The sequence below is a fragment of the Pan troglodytes genome, chromosome 13 (genome assembly GCF_028858775.2).
Source record: "Pan troglodytes isolate AG18354 chromosome 13, NHGRI_mPanTro3-v2.0_pri, whole genome shotgun sequence".
NCBI lineage: Eukaryota > Metazoa > Chordata > Mammalia > Primates > Hominidae > Pan > Pan troglodytes.
Window position 1 is genome coordinate 112685703 of NC_072411.2, and position 15683 is coordinate 112701385.

At 38.7% G+C, this 15683-nt stretch overlaps 1 protein-coding gene and 1 long non-coding RNA gene across 5 annotated transcripts in view; one reads left to right on the plus strand and one right to left on the minus strand.

Moving 5' to 3' along the window:
• Positions 1-15683, plus strand: part of LOC134808005 (uncharacterized) — a 151916-nt gene that overhangs the window by 119599 nt on the left and 16634 nt on the right. The window lies entirely within an intron of this gene.
• Positions 1-15683, minus strand: part of LANCL1 (LanC like glutathione S-transferase 1) — a 46086-nt gene that overhangs the window by 4918 nt on the left and 25485 nt on the right. For all 3 annotated transcript variants that reach the window (XM_009444197.4, XM_003309452.5, XM_003309451.6), the window contains exons 5-8: positions 5204-5339; positions 4495-4641; positions 1580-1762; positions 81-257 (exon numbers count right to left, since the gene is read on the minus strand). In XM_009444197.4, coding sequence (XP_009442472.3) covers positions 81-257; positions 1580-1762; positions 4495-4641; positions 5204-5339 — 643 coding nt within the window. The remainder of the gene's footprint in view (positions 1-80; positions 258-1579; positions 1763-4494; positions 4642-5203; positions 5340-15683) is intronic.

Below are 15683 nucleotides of genomic sequence, written 5' to 3' on the forward strand. Positions count from 1 at the left end.
CTGCCTCGGCCTCCCAAAGTGCTGAGATTTACAGGTGTGAGCCACCGAGCTGCTTTCTATTTGGTGGTTCTGACTCCTACCTTACAGGCCCTATACAGGTACTTCATGTCCTGCGTGAAGTTGTAGAGTGTCAGGAAGGCATAGGCATTCCCTGCAGAACCGTGGCACAGCCCATATCCCTTCTTCAGCAACCCATATTGCCAGATCACATCAGCACACTGATAGGCATCACAGAGATACTTTTCCTCTCTGAATACCTGCAGAGGCAAAGGACACATTTTATTATACGGGATATAAAAGAAAGTTCCATTGATATTCCTTCCTGATAGATAAGAAGGAAAGAGGGAGGTGGCTTGGCAAGAAAGGGTAAAGGATTTAGTGACAGAAGGATGTGTTATGTTGCTAGTGACAATTACTAAAATTGACTAGTTTGGCTTTAAAAAAAACTGTGCATGACTTTGGCATGTACAGTCTAAGTTTTCTGCACATGTGTGTATGTTTATGTGGGTGTTACTGAGGAAGCAGCACTATTTAACTTGCAACTTACTCTTATCATGAGTGACTTTCCAAAGAACACATGCTATCTTCTTTGTAACTCTGATGTCCTCTTCACTATTAGGAAGTTTCTTTACACACTGGAGAAGAACAACTGTTCTTTATTAAATATGCAGTCAGAAAAATAGAGATAGACCTTTACAATCTTTTACTGCCTCCTATATCTTCATCAAAGACTTAGGAAATATTCTGAGTAGATATTTTTAATATCTCATTGCAACCTAAGTGTTCTTAAAAGTAGGATAAGGCAGTTTAAAAAGTTTTTCTATTATTAATATATCTAATTCTCTGAAATGTAGAATATGATACACTAAAAGCTTATTTATGAGATGCCAGTGCCCAGCGATAGTCTGCAGAGTTGTAATTTGTTGATTTGGCACCAATGGTCATAGATATCTTTTTTTTTCTCAACTAAAAATCTGCGTTGATTGCAGTTCTGTGAGGGCATGCTTTTTATTAGTGTTATTTATGCACTACAATGGAATCATACAATATTTGTCCTTTTACATCTGTTTATTTCACTTAGCATGTTTTCAAGGTTCATCCATGTTGTAATATGTATCAGAAAGTCATTCTTTTAATAGCAGAATAATAATCCATTGCATTGTGATATGTTCCATTGTATATATGACATTTTATCAATTCATCTGTTGATGAATATTTGGATCATTTTCACCTGTGGAAATTATAAATAATGCCGCTATGAATGCTGGTGTATAGTATCTGTTTGAATTCTTGGTTTTGGTTCTTTCGAGTACACACCTAGGAGTGGAATTGCTAGATAATATGCTGGATCATAAACAATATCTCATTGCAACCTAAGTGTTGTTAAAAGTAGGATATGAAACAATGGCTGCTATGGTACAGATAGATGGTGAGAATGAATTATAATTCATTTAGTAAAGTGATCTTAGGTCCCACAAGAGATTTATTTATTGTTCCTTTATGGATTAGGATAAAACTAATTTTAAATTATAAATTTTTGGTTATTTAAAAAAATTTATTTCAAAAATACACATAGTACCTTATAGGCCTGGATGAGCATGTAGATTACCCCAGGGGCGCCATGGCACCAATGGACAAGCAGATCTCGATTATCACCTATACATGGAGGGTAATTGCCAGAAGGGAATTTCAGCTGGCAGACGTAGTCTACACTGGGCTTGACCAAACTATGTAACTTCCCTTGGCTCACTTGAAGGCTGGGCTAAAAATGAGAAGGAAATTATTAGTTCTGCTGAAGCAAATAAACCTTCCTAGGTCTCAGTATATTTAAACCAGAAAAAAAGCATGGCTAAGGGGAAATGGAAGGTCATTAAGAGGTTTTGGATTTCATCCAATTTTTCCACCTATTGGATGCCTTTATTTTAAGCTTTTGTGATTTCATTTAAAAAATTTTAAACAATGGGACAAAGTAAAATTGCTATCAGTTAACTCTTAGGGCCTTTTGTATATATTGTTTTTCTTTCTTTCTTTTTTTTTTTTTTTTGAGATGGAGTTTCACTCTTGTCACCCAGGCTGAAGTGCAATGGTGCGATCTTGGCTCCCTGCAACCTCCACCTCCCGGGTTCAAGTGATTGTCCTGTCTCAGCCTCCCAAGTACTTGGGATTACAGACGCCTGTCACCACGCCTGGCTAATTTTTGTGTTTTTAGTAAAGACGGGGTTTCACCATGTTGGCCAGGCTGGTTTTGAATTCCTGACCTCAGATGATCCGCCCACCTCGGCCTCCCAAAGTGCTGGGATAACAGGCATGAGCCACTGTGCTCGGCATTTTGTATATATTGTTTTTCAATATTAATTGCTATCTACATACATATAAATAATTTTCCTAAGTCAATGCCTATGAATGTGAGTGTAAGAGAAGTTTCCCATGGTTTCAATATATAAAACAAGCTTTAAAAGTCATAAAAAGATGCACTGGACAAACCAAGCATGACTTTCGTTATTACATTTAGAGAAGAGATAGGTGGTATTTTCAATAGAAAAAGGATACTAACAAGTTAAGAGACCTGGAATCTAGATTCCAAACTACAGCATGCCTCTAGATGAAGTCTTTTTGCAGAGGATTTAGGACTGATCTAAATGCCACATTATTTTGACATAACAACGTACAGATCCATAGGACATACTGACATACAGCATATGAGCCACCATTTTTGATACACATTTTAGTTTCTCCTTTTGGTCCTGTTCTTAATTCAATGACTGCTAATGTCTTTAACAGATTCAAAGTGCTGTTTCGCTAGGCAAGGTGTGGGGCATGTGGTGGTGAGGGGTGGGCAGTGGTGTGAAGCACAGGCAGGAGGCGGTCGTGGTGGGGTCAAAGCAATGCTGACAATACGACTTCCACAAGATTCTGAAAGTGGACTGAGTTGCTTAGAAGGCAGATTTCATTTCATACAAAGAATAGCATTTAAGCTCAGAGTGTTACAGTAGAATGAGTGGACTCTCCTCAAACTTGCAGGAATTACCTAACATGGCCTAAAAATAATGATGTTTTATTTTATGTTGATGAAGGCATACCTACTAGAATAGACTTTCAGGATTAAAAATTAAATCATTTCAAAGAGATGATAACCTGCAAATGGAAAAATCAATACTTGGGTTTTCAGATTTCTTACTACAGCTAACACAAGGAGGCAGAGTATGTCTCCTGATTATTTGTTTCAATGAAAGTTTGATGAGGCTGTCTAGTCACTAACCAACTATGTCTCCTGATTATTTGTTTCAATGAAATTTCGATAAGGCTGTCTAATCCTCTTTGGAGAGGGCCTTTAATATGTCTGATTCTAACTAACCTTGAAACTTCAGAAGACTCTTCTTTCCTGAAAACTTTTAGGAATCTACATTTACTACTGGGAATAGAGAGGAAGACATGCACCAGAAAAATAAAGAAATTTAAGTCTAAATGTCAACATCCTAATTATATAACCTCTAATTGAAAAGTGTAGGATAAATACGCCAGTTAGTCTCTGATTGCCACTAACACTCAATGTGTGACTCTGCATTCAAAAATAATAATAATCTTGAGTTTTTCAGTTCTGTTGTCCTTGTTTGTTTATAGGTAGAGGGCAGGTCCAACACTGATCTTGTATTATAAGAGCCAGCTACTCAAAGAGCTGGTAGTATGTATATCCAAGCACTCCTGCTGAACACGTTAATGAAACACTTTTCTTTATGCCACAGTGTGCCTTGGGAAGGTGACAGGGGTACCTCTGCTGCCATTAAAAATCAATTTTCTTTGCCATGAATTCTTATTCAGAAGTGCCAGTTTCTCCTTAAGGAGTGCTTTGTAAGTCTCCCAAAATGATGCTCTCCTGAGAAGTCCTCTTCTGATCTCTCCCAAGTTATGTCTGCTGCAGTAAATTCTATCTGTCTTTAGTCTATTTGACTTTGGTTGATGTGCCCCAATAGTATTAGATCCTAAGAACTGTAGGGCAGAGCATATTCAGCTGTTTTTCAGGTAAGTAGAAGTCTCCTCAGCTTTGCTCTCTAAGTGAGCATTAGGCAACAAGAGCTCATTTGTTTTCTGTTGATTTTGTTCTTATTCCTGGAATTTGTTGGAATCAGTTGTACCTTTTAATGTGAAATAATAGTTTTAATTCAAAGCACTGGCTGAAAGAGCAGAGCAGAGGCACTTAATACAGAATTATAAGTCAAAACACTTTAGTCTGCACAAGTGGCACTAAGTGGGCAAGCACGATCACCTGCAAATCAAACATCATTTTAAAACGCAGGGCCTTTAATGTTTATACACTTTTAAAGGCACCTTCGTAAACATTAGTTTTGTTTGTCTAGGACAAGTAATTACAAGGAGAGTACTGTAATGCAGTGGTTGACAGAATGACAAACTAGAACTAGAATATCTGTTTTCTCACCCATGATAGTACATGGGTCAGGAAGGACATTTTAAAATTTCACCATAATCACTCCTTACCTGCATCAGGTAGTAATAAATTCCAGCCAGGCCATGAGCAGCCCCTACATAATATTCCTGGTACCATTCATACATCAGTGGAGACTTTGCTGTGAAGTTTCTCTTCCTAGCTAGGTTTTCTCCAGAGGTTAAAATTGTTTCACAAATCTACAGGGAGAAAACCAACAAAAATAACAAGTTAACTGAACAAAAATCTTCCTGGAGGAGGTAAAGACTTTTTTGCTAAGAGGTACTGGGTAACATGACAAATTAGACACCAGCTTATAGCCAGGGAAAGGCACAGTTTAATTCTCCATCAGAGAAGTGTGTGGGACTGTATTTAGCCTAGAAGGGGGAGGGCATAGAGGATCTTGAGCTCTTTGCATTACAGTTTACAAGAGTTCGCCTGTCAAAGAAAAGCACAAACTCCTCTAGGAACCACCAAAGGAGATCCTCCATCTGGGAGGTGAAATTTGGCTCTAATCCCCTTTGGAGAGGGCCTCTAAATTCTGAAATGGAGCAGACTGGCCTTCTGACTCTTGAGACAGAAATGTTTCCAACAGCACTCCGTAGAAAGCTATTGGTCTTGGACTGTGCCCAACCTTTAGAGGTCCAGATACACCTTCCTTTATATGGAACGTGCTAACTACAGAGACACAAACAATAGTTTAGGCAGATAGTAAGTAAATGGGATCCTAAAAAGACTCCTAAAAACACAAAAACGTGGTACCTGCTGAATATGGCTTTGAGGAATCTTTTCCACTCCAAAGTTCTTATTGACAAAAAGAAGAGCATAGATGTAGCCTATTCGCCCATAGAGCATTTCATTTGGAGCATGAGGATCAATCTTATTTAGGTGAATTAGCCTAAAAATAAAAATACATGCCCCAAATAATTTGAAAGGAACCAGGTATTGGTGTATACTTAAAAATGGTACATTGAAAAAAATATACATGCACACGAAATATGTATTTATACATATATAATATCTATCTATAGAACAGTCACGGTTCACAGATTAGCCCTCCATTAAATTTCTTCACTTAACAATGGAACTGACAAATACATTCATAAAATGAAAGAATACAAACATATGGCTGAGGCTATCTGAAATCTCCCTAGTTCCTCATGGAGGCAGGCCCTAAGGCGAGTATTTTAGCAGTTGGGGTCAAAGAAGCCAAGAACTGCTGGCTTTTAGGGCATTTAGCCCAGAGAAAGGACTAAGCCAACACTCAAATGGCCCATCATCTCCTTCCTTGGTTTATTTCTTAATGTGTCACCAGGCCTACTTGAAGTAGGTTTCATCTATCACAGTCAATAATACATGTACATTTTTTTTTTTTTTTTTGAGACAGTTTCGCTCTTCTTGCCCAGGCTGGAGTGCAATGGCGTGATCTCGGCTCACCGCAACCTCCGCCTCCCAGGTTTAAGTGATTCTCCTACCTCAGCCTCCCGAGGGGATGGGATTATAGGTACACACCACCACACCTGGCTAATTTTGTATTTTTAGTAGAGACGGGGTTTCTCCATGTTGGTCAGGCTGGTCTCCAATTCCCGACCTCAGGTCATCAGCCTGCCTCAGCCTCCCAAAGTGCTGGGATTATAGGTGTGAGCCACTGCAACTGGCCAATACATGAAAATATTAATAGTACAAGAGGTGTCAGTCAGGTCTCCATCTCCTCAGTCTCCCAGCCTTCTAGTTCTCCTCAGAAATCACCATGGTTACCATTTTTTTGTGTGTATTCCTAGATTTTATGTGCACATAAGCATAAATATACATATGTATAAATATTCTACAGCTTGCTATTTAACAATACATCTTGACAATGGTTCCATAACAGCGCACAGAGTAGTCACATTCTTTGTAATACTTGCATAGAACCCCACTGAATTATAGTTCATTCAATCCCTACGGATAGACTCAGTTGAGCTTCTCAGAAAAAGTTACTTTCAGTTCTGGTTTCAGGTAAGATGGAGCAAGCATGCTCTGCACCTTGTGTCTCCCTCAAAATGTGGCTCTAGAACCTGGACAGGATACAGCAGCTATTTGAGGTCTCTGAAAAGCAAACAGTAACATGCAAAAAGGGGAAGAGGACAGGAATCTGAAGTAGCACCAAACCAATGGTGGGCTTACCATTTTTTCTCTCTGGTATTCCCCTGGTCTGAACTCAGTACAGCACAAAACCCAAAAGTAGGCACAAGTAGGCTTATAGAGACCCAGAAGAAGCCCTCTAGTGCTGTCTGAACAAAGAGAACTCCTAATATCAGAGAGAATGGGTTAACCCTCCATTTTTCTTTATTTTCCTTTTCTCAGTTCTCCTGTGCCCCAAGCTACAAAGCAATCTCATGCTGGGAGCAGGTGCGAAGACAAGGGGAGCCCTGGGAGCCTAAACTCTGAGGGAGGGAAATTTCACCACAGATTGGAGGAACTGCAGTCTTAGGAGGGGGTTATAATCCCCCATTGCTTTACTTCTCTGTCCTCCACATCACCTGGCCCCAGATGCATGTATAGTCATAGACATGGCACAGCAGGGTCATCAAAGCCCCAGCCTTTTCATCAGAGACCAAAAGGGGAAGCCTCAGGAACCAGCAAGTAGGGGAGAAGATCACAGAGGGAAGTCAGTTTAGGACAGTAACCATCTTTGGTAGTTTGACCTCTGAGAATGTTCCCTTTATGTGGGGAGGGGAGTGGGCAGCAAATATGATAGGGAAGAAAAATGTCCTTGCTATTTTAGATTTTTTGTCACATGAAATTTTGAAGTGCATCTCAATCATCCCTAAATTAGCCTATAAATTTGATATGATCCCATTTAAGTTAAAACATTTTAATTTTTGGTGAAACTTAACAAAATGATATTAGCACAAAGAGCCAATGAAACTCTGGAAGAAAGTAGTAATGAGACGACATTAGCCCTAACAAATGTTATCAGGTAGCTTTCGACACTAAATCTTTGTTCTTAAAATTTTTCATCTGTGAAATAAATAGTCCCTTCCAGTTTAGAAATTATCGTGTTTATCTATATGGAAATTTAATTTTAAAGTAGTTAAGCAGAAGCAGTGTGCCGTGCCTGTGCATGTCTGTCATCTAACTTCAGTCTATACACTAGGGATGGTTAATTAGCATTTGAAGTAACAAACATCAGGTCCCTCCAACCCCCGCCCCAAAGTGATGTATTTGAAGTACTCTAAGCAGGAGTCAACACTCAGAGGTACTCAGCACTGAAGTGCCTCTTTTTCATATAGGAACTTTATCAAAATCTACACCAGAGAATTTGTTATTATTAAGGAATGATAGAAAATGGTTTTTCATTGGTGGAGTGAGTGGTAAAGATGGGCTGGAGGTTTGGGAGATGGTACGGGCTTTCCCACTCTTTGATGAATAAAGTCTAAGAAGGGCTTGAGGGCAATCTGACTTTCTGTGAGCTACAAAAACAGGGTAGGAGACTGTATGTATGTATGTATGTATGTGTGTCTAAAGAGTATCTTCTTCCTAAAGTGTTTGCACAGTTGGCAGAATTGGGCACCCACTTGTGCTTTCATTTGAACATACTCAGAAGGTAGGGGTAGAGCTGAGGGGGTTTACAGCCTTTACTGCCAATCTCTGCAGACCACCAATATGTACAACAAAAACAAACAAAATCAAACAAAATCCCAAGCAAACAAAAACCTAACAATTGTTACCACCAGGCTATAGATACAGTGAGTGAAAACATCCTAGCTCAGCAAGGAGGGCAGATATGAAAGAGAACAATCTTCCTCTCCCATCTCCCTCTCCACTACTTCCACACGCTTGTGGTGAGGGGGGAGAAAACATTTAAAATGAAGAGGATAGGTTTTAAATAAGCAGAATGAGATGATTTTAGTGAGTGAAAGTGGCTGACAGTTATGAAAGAAAGACTGAGAGAAACTTATGAAGGAGTCTTTAAGGGAACTGCAGGAAAGTGGGGGTTGAAAAAGCATGGCTAGTTGCAGTTAGTGAAACAGTTTAAACTTTTTCATATTATTTCCTCATCAAATTGAGGCAACTCAAATTAGTTAAATATGCAAATGCTGGCTCATCCATTTTTTTCTTCTACAAATATAGGCAACAATTCATAGTGAAACAGTGGTTATCTTAGGAAGAGATATACTGAGAAACAGATAACCAAGAAACTTGGCTAGAGGTTTCTTTCCTTTTTCTTCTAATACATTTTCTTGTATACTTTGACCTTTTTAAAACAATAGGGCTTATGGATAGAATTATGGACCATTTTGTTTTCTACTTCGATACCATATATATCTACACACACACACTCCCTTAATTTTTAAAAGTAATTTTTAGTTTTTTAATAAGAATTTTAAATTTTTAATAAAAACATTTATTAAGAATTTTTTTTCTCATGCCAGAACTGGGAGCTCAGTAACGTTGGGGCCATAAGAAAACAAAATCTGTTTATTAGATACAAACTCAACTGTTACAGTAAACAATGAATATCTCAAGTTTTGATATGAACCTATTTTTAATATAAATGTGTCAAATTATATAGAATTTCAATATAAAGTACTTTTGATTTACTTTTGCAAAGATTGAAAGAACTATGCAAAAAAATTACTGTAATTTTTTTTAAACACACACTGCTCTATGGAAGTATTACACTGAATTACTGCATTGATTCCAATGATATTCCAGCTGAAATAAAATATTTGAACCACGGCATTAACTCCATTCCTTTTTTGCTGATGTTAGGACATACATTACCACTAGGTGGCGATATATAATTAGCATTCCATTTACTTTGCAGCCAAACATTTGCATTTGGAACATTCAAAGTAGGTAGCAAATACCTTTCAAATATTTATCTAAAATACAGTATTGCTCAGAGCATCTTATTAAAACAATACAGTTTAGGGTAATAAAGGAAGTATATCCCTTTTTTTCTGGATTTGAATTCAAATCACTAAAATTCATTAGTTGGGTTCGATGATTACTAGGACTTAACTGCAAGTTGTACATGCTATATTCTCAAGATAAAATAAAGAAATGATATCACTGATAAATCGTAATGGTTATTTTATGTGTTTTCAGAAACTCTCAAACTAACAAGCACTTTGTTGCAGCTTCATTTATTTGTTTTGATACGTTGATATTAATGCAACCCATCTTTAGAAGAGATAGCCAAGTCACTGAAATGTCACTGAAAGAAGAATGAAGACACACAAACAGGATAGTTCTGTTCCTCTCCTCAAAGTACTTCCTCAGGGTGTTACTGGGGAGAGTTTTTGGCCTTGTATTATCAAAAGGTTTGTAACTTTAAAAACAGATGTCCAGTGTCTGGGCAGGGCATTTCTGAAAAAAAGGCAGCAGCCCCAGTCAGGGGCTTATAGATAAAACCCCTATCTCCCTAGGACAGAGCACCTGGGGGAAGGGGTGGCTGTGGGCACAACGTTAGCAGACTTAAACATTCCTGCGTGCCGGCTCTGAAGAGAGCAGTGGATCTCCCAGCACAGTGCTCGAGCTCTGCTGAGGGACAGACTGTCTCCTCAAGTGAGTCCCTGCCCCCCTGCCTCCTGACTGGGAGATACCTCCCAGCAGGGGTCGACAGACACCTCATACAAGTGAGCTCTGGCTGGCATCTGGCGGGTGCCCCTCTGGGACAAAGCTTCCAAAGGAAGAAAGAGGCAGCAATCTTTGCTGTTCTGGAGGCACCACTGGTGATCAATATCAACAAAAAGGACATCCACTCAGAAACCCCATCTGAAGTTCACCAACGTCAAAGACCAAAGGTAGATAAATCCACGAGGATGGGGAGAAACCAGTGCAAAAAGGCTGAAAATTCCAAAAACCAGAATGCTGCTTCTCCTCCAAAGGATCACAACTCCTTGCCAGCAAGGGAACAAAACTGGGTGGAGAATGAATTTGACAAATTGACCGAAGTAGGCTTCAGAAGGTGGGTAATAACAAACTCCCCTGAGCTAAAGGAGCATGTTCTAACCAAATGCACGGAAGTTAAGACCCTTGAAAAAAGGTTAGAGGAATTGCTAACTAGAATAACCAGTTTTGAGAAGAACATAAACAACCTGATGGAGCTGAAAAACACAGCACGAGAGCTTTGTGAAGCATACACAAGTATCAATGGCCAAATTGATCAAGCAGAAGAAAGGATATCAGAGATTGAAGATCAATTTGATGAAATAAAGCATGAAGACAAGGTTAGAGAAAAAAGAATAAAAAGGAACGAAAGCCTCCAAGAAATAACGGACTATGTGAAAAGATCAAACCTACATTTGGTGTACCTGAAAGCGACGGGGAGAATGCAACCAAGTTGGAAACACTCTTCAGGATATTATCCGGGAGAACTTCCCCAACCTAGCAAGACAGGCCAACATTCACATTCAGGAAACAGAAAGCACCACAAAGATACTCCTTGAGAAGAGCAACCCAAAGACGCATAATCGTCAGATTCACCAAGGCTGAAATGAAGGAAAAAGTGTTAAGGGCAGCCAGTGAGAAAGGTCGGGTTACCCACAAAGGGAAGCCCATCAGACTAACAGTGGATCTCTATGCAGAAACCCCAGAAGCCAGAAGACAGTGGGGGCCAATATTCAACATTCTTAAAAGAATTTTCAACCTAGAATTTTACATCCAGCCAAACTAAGCTTATAAGCAAAGGAGAAATAAAATCCTTTACAGACAAGCAAATGCTGAGAGATTTTGTCATCACCAGGCCTGCCTTACAAGAGCTCCTGAAGGAAGCACTCAACATGGAAAGGAACAACTTGTACCAGCTACTGCAAAAACATACCAAATTGTAAAGACCATTGACACTATGAAGAAACTGCATCAACTAGTGGGCAAAATAACCAGCTATATCATAATGACAGGATCAAATTCACACATAACAATATTAACCTTAAATGTAAATGAGCTAAATGCCCCAATTAAAATACACAGACTGGCAAATTGGATACAGAGTCAAGACCCATAGGTATGCTGTATTCAGGAGACCCAGCTCATGTGCAAAGACACACATAGGCTCAAAATAAAGGGATGGAGGCATATTGACCAAGCAAATGGAAAGCAAAAAAAAAAGCAGGGGTTGCAATCCTAGTCTCTGATAAAACAGACTTTAAACCAACAAAGATCAAAAGAGACAAAGAAGGCCATTACATAATGGTAAAGGGATCAATGCAACAAGAAGAGCTGAATATCCTAAATGTATATGCACCCAGTACAGGAGCACCCAGATTCATAAAGCAAGTTCTTAGAGACCTATAAAGAGACTTAGACTCCCACACAATAATAGTGGGAGACTTTAACACCCCACTGTCAATATTAGACAGATCAACAAGCAGAAAATTAACAAGGATATTCAGGACTTAAACTCAGCTCTGGACCAAGCAGACCTAATAGACATCTATAAAACTCTCCACCCCAAATCAACAGAATGTACATTCTTCTCAGCACCACATCACACTTATTCTAAACTTGACCTCATAATTGGAAGTAAAACACTCCTCAGCAAATGGAAAAGAATGGAAATCATAACAGTCTCTCAGGCCATAGTGCAATCAAATTAGAACTCAGGATCAAGAAACTCACTCAAAACTGCATAACTACACGGAAACTAAACAACCTGCTCAACTACACGGAAACTAAACAACCTGCTCCTGAATGACTACTGGGTAAATAACGAAATTAAGGCAGAAATAAATAAGTTCTTTGAAACCAATGAAAACAAAGACACAATGTACCAGAATCTCTGGGATACAGCTAAAGCAGCATTTAGAGGGAAATTGACAGCACTAAATGCCCACAAGAGAAAGAAGGAAAGATCTAAAATCGACACCTTAACATCACAATTAAAAGAACTAGAGAAGCAAGAGCAAACAAATTCAAAAGCTAGCAGAAGACAAGAAATAAGTAAGATGAGAGCAGAACTGAAGGAGATAAAGACATGAAAAACCCTTAAAAAAAAAATCAGTGAATCCCAGAATTGGTTTTTTGAAAAGATCAATAAAATAGATGGACCACTAGCCAGACTAATAAAGAAGAAAAGAGAGAAGAATCAAATAGGCACAATAAAAAATGATAAATGGGGATATCATCACTGATCCCACAGGAATACAAACTACCATCAGAGAATACTATAAACATCTCTATGCAGATAAACTAGAAAATCTAGAAGAAATGGATAAATTCCTTGACACATACACCCTCCCAAGACTAAACCAGGAAGAAGTTGAATCCCTGAATAGACCAATAACAAGTTCTGAAATTGAGGCAGTAATTAATAGCCTACCAACCAAAAAAAGTCCAGGACCAGACAGATTCACAGCCGAATTCTACCAGAGGTACAAGGAGGAGCTGGTACCATTCCTTCTGAAACTATTCCAAACAATAGGAAAAAAGGGACTCCTCCCTAACTCATTTTATGAGGCATCATCCTGATACCAAAACCTGGCAAAGACACAACAAAAAAAGAAAATTTCAGGCCAATATCCCTGAAAAACATCAATATGAAAATCCTCAGTAAAATACTGGCAAACCGAATCCAGGAGCACATCAAAAAGCTTATCCACCATGATCAAGTCAGCTTCATCCCTGGGATGCAAGGCTGGTTCAACATACACAAATCAATAAATGTAATCCATCACATAAACAGAACCAAAGACAAAAACCACATGACTATCTCAATAGATGCAGAAAAGGCCTTCCACAAAATTCAACAGCCCTTCATGCTAAAAACTCTCAATAAACTAGGTATTGATGGAATGTATCTCAAAATAGTAAGAGCTATTTATGACAAGCCCACAGCCAATATCATACTGAATGGGCAAAAACTGGAAGCAGTCCCTTGGAAAACCAGCACAAAACAAGGATGCCCTCTTTCACCACTCCTATTCAACATAGTATTGGAAGTTCTGCCCAGGGCAATCAGGCAAGAGAAAGAAATAAAGGGTACTCAGATAGGAACAGAGGAAGTCAAATTGTCTCTGTTTGCAGACGACATGATTGTATATTTAGAAAACCCCTTCATCTCAGCCCAAGGTCTCCTTAAGGTGATAAGCAAAGTCTCAGGATACAAAATCAATGTGCAAAAATCACAAGCATTCCTATACGCTAATAATAGACAAAGAGCCAAATCATGGGTGAACTCCCATGCACAATTGTTACAAAGAGAATAAAATACCTGGGACTACAACTTACAAGGGATGTGAAGGACCTCTTCAAGGAGGACTACAAACCACTGCTCAAGGAAATAAGAGAGGACACAAACAAATGGAAAAACATTCCATGCTCATGGATAGGAAGAATCAATATTGGGAAATGACCATACTGCCCAAAGTAATTTATAGATTCAATGCTATCCCCATTAAGCTACCACTGACTTTCTTCACAGAATTAGAAAAAACTAGTTTAAATTTCATATGGAACCAAAAAAGAGCCTGCATAGCCAAAAGAATCCTAAGCAAAAAGAACAAGGCTGGATGCATCATGCTACCTGACTTCAAACTATACTACAAGGCTACATTAACCAAAACAGCATGGTACTGGTACCAAAACAGATATATAGACCAATAGAACAGAACAGAGGCCTCAGAAATAACACCACACACGTACAGCCATCTGATCTTTGACAAACCTGACAAAAATAAGCAACGGGGAAAGGATTCCCTACTTAATAAATGGTGCTGGGATAACTGGCCAGCCATACGCAGAAAACTGAAACTGGACCTCTTCCTTATACTTTACACAAAAATTAACTCAAGATGGATTAAAGACTTAAATGTAAGGCCTAAAACCATAAAAACACTAGAAGACAACCTAGGCAATACCATTCAGGACATAGGCATGTGTAAAGACTTCATGACTAAAACACCAAAAGCAATGGCAACAAAAGCCAAAATTGACACATGGGATCTAATTAAACTAAAGAGCTTCTGAATATCAGAAGAAACTATCATCAGAGTCAACGTGCAACCTACAGAATGGGAGAAAATTTTTGCAATCTATCCATCTGACAAAGGGCTAATATCCAGAATATAGAAATTTACAAGAAAAAAAACATAACTCCATCAAAAAGTGGGCAAAAGGTATAAACAGATACTTCTCAAAAGAAGACATTTATGTGGCCAACAAACATATGAAAAAAAGCTCATCATCACTGGTCATTAGAGAAATGCAAATCAAAACCACAATGCGATACCATCTCATGCCAGTTAGAATGGCAATCATTAAAAAGTCAGGAAACAACAGATGCTGGATAGAATGTGGAGAAATAGTAATGCTTTTACACTGTTGGTAGGAGTGTAAATTAGTTCAACCATTGTGGAAGACAGTGTGGCAATTCCTCAAGGATCTAGAGCCAGAAATACTATTTGACCAGCAATTCCATTACTGCGTATATACCCAAAGGATTATAACTTATTCTACTACAAAGACAAATGCACACGTATGTTTATTGCAATACTGTTCACAATAGCGAAGACATGGAACCAACCCAAATGTCCATCAAAGATAGACTGGATAAAGAAAATGTAGCACATATACAACATGGAATACTATGCAGCCATAAAAAAGGATGAGTTCATGTCCTTTGCAGGGACATGGATGAAGCTAAAACCCATCATTCTCAGCAAACTAACACAAGAACAGAAAACCAAACACCACATGTTCTCACTCATTAAGTGAACAATGAGAATACATGGACACGGGGAGGGGAACATCACACACCGGGGCCTGTCAGGGGGTGGGAGACTAGGGGAGGGATAGCATTAGGAGAAATACTTAAGGTAGATGACAGGTTGATTGGTGCAGCAAACCACCATGGCACGTGTATACCTGTGTAACAAACCTGCATATTCTACACATGTACCCCGGAACTCAAAGTATAATAACAAAAAAAGAAAGTAGAAGCATAAGCAATGATTTTTACAAGCCATAATAATAGGTAACATTTATAAGCACTTTTTCAGTTTAGGTGCCATAATTTATGCTAAGTGATTTCCATCAATTATCTCAAATAAATAATCTGCACAACATTCCTTATCTCTATGTTACAAATGAGAGACTAAGGTTTAGAGTAGTTTACCCAAGATCACACAGTAGGGAGTGCAGCTGGAATTCCAAAGCCCCCATAGCACTCACAGCCCCACACTGGCTATATAGGCGCCAGGCTTCCTTCTCCAGAACCTACTAAATAGCCTTTTAAAAATTCCTTTTCTGAGAT